At 38.4% G+C, this 2,846-nt stretch overlaps 2 protein-coding genes across 2 annotated transcripts; both read left to right on the top strand.

The window, feature by feature from the left end:
- Positions 1-1,236: 1,236 nt before the first annotated feature.
- On the top strand, positions 1,237-1,575 carry LOC145002759 (putative mitochondrial protein AtMg00750). The gene has a single exon (XM_078961957.1). It carries the CDS (start codon positions 1,237-1,239, stop codon positions 1,573-1,575), a length of 339 nt encoding a protein of 112 aa, XP_078818083.1.
- A 367-nt stretch (positions 1,576-1,942) lies between these two features.
- On the top strand, positions 1,943-2,296 carry LOC145002760 (uncharacterized). The gene has a single exon (XM_078961958.1). It carries the CDS (start codon positions 1,943-1,945, stop codon positions 2,294-2,296), a length of 354 nt encoding a protein of 117 aa, XP_078818084.1.
- Positions 2,297-2,846: the final 550 nt, after the last annotated feature.

Genomic DNA, 2,846 nt, shown 5'->3' on the forward strand with positions numbered 1-2,846 from the left:
AAGCGATTATGCTTCAGGAGTTGTACTTGGACAAAGGGTTGACAATCACCTTCAACTCATTTACTATGCAAGAAAGACCCTAAATCCCACCCAAGAAAACTACACCACAGCCGAAAAAGAGTTATTAGCCGTGGTGTATGCATTTGACAAATTTTGTCCCTATTTAATTTTGTCTTAAAATACTGTGTTTACCGATCACTCTACTATTAAGTATTTGTTTGCCAAGCAGGATGCAAATACAAGGTTAATCCGATGGGTGCTGTTGCTTCAAGAATTCGACATTGAGATCAAGGGTAAGCAAGGAATGGAAAATATAGCTGCTGACCATCTTTCTAGATTAGAAAATCTAGCAAGGGAAGAGATGGGATGACAAGGGCATTGAAGATAGCTTCCCGGAAGAATAATTGATGGTAATAATGGGGGAAGAACCATAGTATGTCGATATAGCAAACTTTCTGGCAGGAGATTTTCTTCCAAAACGGCTCACTCACCAGCAGAAAAAGAAGCCCTTTTTAGAAATCAATATTATTTCTAGGATGAGCCATTTCTTTTTAGGAGTTGTGAAGATGGGATCATAAGAAGATGCATTTTCGGCAAGGAAATCCAAGACATACTAGAGCATTGCCACAATGGACAGGCAGTAGGACATCATGGGGTACAAAGTGTTTGATGTGGGGCTCTATTGGCCTACTATCTTCAAGGATGTTGCGACTTATGTGAGGGAATGTGATACTTGCCAAAGGACAGGTAATATTTCAGCAAGGAATGAAATGCCTCAAAGGAATATTCAAGTTTGTGAAATATTTGATGTGTGGGGTGTGGATTTCATGGGACCATTTCATTCATCGAAAGGTAATAAATACATACTTGTGGCGGTGGATTATGTGTCAAAATGAGCAGAAGCACAAGCGTTACAAACCAATGATGCAAGGGTTGTGGTGAAGTTCCTAAAACATTATTTTCTAGATTTGGAGTACCCAAGGCGTTAATAAATGATAGTGGAACCCACTTTGCTAATGACCAACTAGAAAAAGTGTTCCAAAAATATCGTGTACGCCATAGATTTTCAACACCTTACCAGCAGAAAAAGAAGCTCTTTTCAGAAATCAATATATTTCTAGGATGAGCCATTTCTTTTTAGGAGTTGTGAAGATGGGATCATAAGAAGATGCGTTTTCGGCAAGGAAATCCAAGACATACTAGAGCATTGCCACAATGGACAGGCACTAGGACATCATGGGGTACAAAGTGTTTGATGTGGGGCTCTATTGGCCTACTATCTTCAAGGATGTTGCGACTTATGTGAGGGAATGTGATACTTGCCAAAGCACAGGTAATATTTCAGCAAGGAATGAAATGCCTCAAAGGAATATTCAATTTTGTGAAATATTTGATGTGTGGGGTGTGGATTTCATGGGACCATTTCATTCATCGAAAGGTAATAAATACATACTTGTGGCGGTGGATTATGTGTCAAAATGGGCAGAAGCACAAGCGTTACAAACCAATGATGCAAGGGTTGTGGTGAAGTTCCTAAAACATTATTTTCTAGATTTGGAGTACCCAAGGCGTTAAAAAATGATAGAGGAACCCACTTTGCTAATGACCAACTAGAAAAAGTGTTGCAAAAATATCGTGTACGCCATAGATTTTCAACACCTTACCATCCACAAACAAATGGACTAACCGAGGTCACAAATAGAGAACTCAAAATAATATTGGAAAGATCAGTGGGTAGTAATAGAAAAGATTGGGTGGAGAAATTGGATGATGCACTTTGGGCATTCAGGATAACATTCAAAACACCCATTGGAACCACACCCTATAGATTGGTTTATGGTAAAAGTTGTCATTTACCCGTGGAGCTTGAACACAAAGCCTATTGGCTTAAAAAACATGCAATTTTGGGCCAAATGAGTTGCGTGCCAATCGACTTTTGCAAATGAATTCTTTGGAAGAATTGAGGAATGTGTCTTACACTAACTTGTTGATCTATAAAGACAAGACAAAAAGATGGCATGATGCAAGGTTGAAGGCTAACAAGGAATTTAAAGCTAACCAAAAAATGCTTTTATACAATTCAAGACTAAAGCTCTTTTTGAGAAAATTGCGCACTCGTTGGTCCGGGCCTTTTACAATCAAGCACGTGTATTCGTACGGGGTAATTCAGTTTTGGAGCAAAGATGGGTCAAGATTTAAAGTGAATGGGCATAGGGTCAAGAAATATAAAGAGGGCATACTAAATGATGAATTACTTGAAAAGGGAATGGACTTTGAGAAAGCCGCTACAACGTAAAGTGGGTAGGAGTCCAGCTAAAGACTCCTAAAAAAGAAGCGTTTACGGGAGGCAACCCAGTATTTGAGTTTGCTTTCTTTTTACCCTTTTCTTTTCGCTTTGTTTTTTTAGTTTCATTTTCTTTATTTTGTGTGTTCTAAAGGATTTTTAGTCTAAATCTTCTTTTAAGCTTAAAATGTTTGCTTGAGGACAAGCAAAGTTTGAGTGTGGGGTGTGGTGAAATTTATTTTTAAAAGGAATAATTTTTTTTCCAACAGAAGATACAACTCGTCGAGTCCAGTTGAACTGACTCGATGAGTCCATCTGGAAATACACGACATGTCAAAAATCAAGTCTCTACTCTACGAGTCAGGGGTACCCAACTCGATGAGTAGGTTTTAACTGCGGAAAAAAATAAATAAATTTTAAACTTTGTAAATTAGGGTTTTTGTAACATCTGGATTCCCATGTATATTATTCTAATATTTTATTTTTGGAATTTGTGAAGGAACTCAGCGAGTTGATGCCTAGACATGCCGAGTAGGGTCACGGATTATCATCCGGGTTCGCG

This window comes from Lactuca saligna, chromosome 6 (assembly GCF_052625555.1).
Source record: "Lactuca saligna cultivar CGN05327 chromosome 6, ASM5262555v1, whole genome shotgun sequence".
Lineage (NCBI taxonomy): Eukaryota > Viridiplantae > Streptophyta > Magnoliopsida > Asterales > Asteraceae > Lactuca > Lactuca saligna.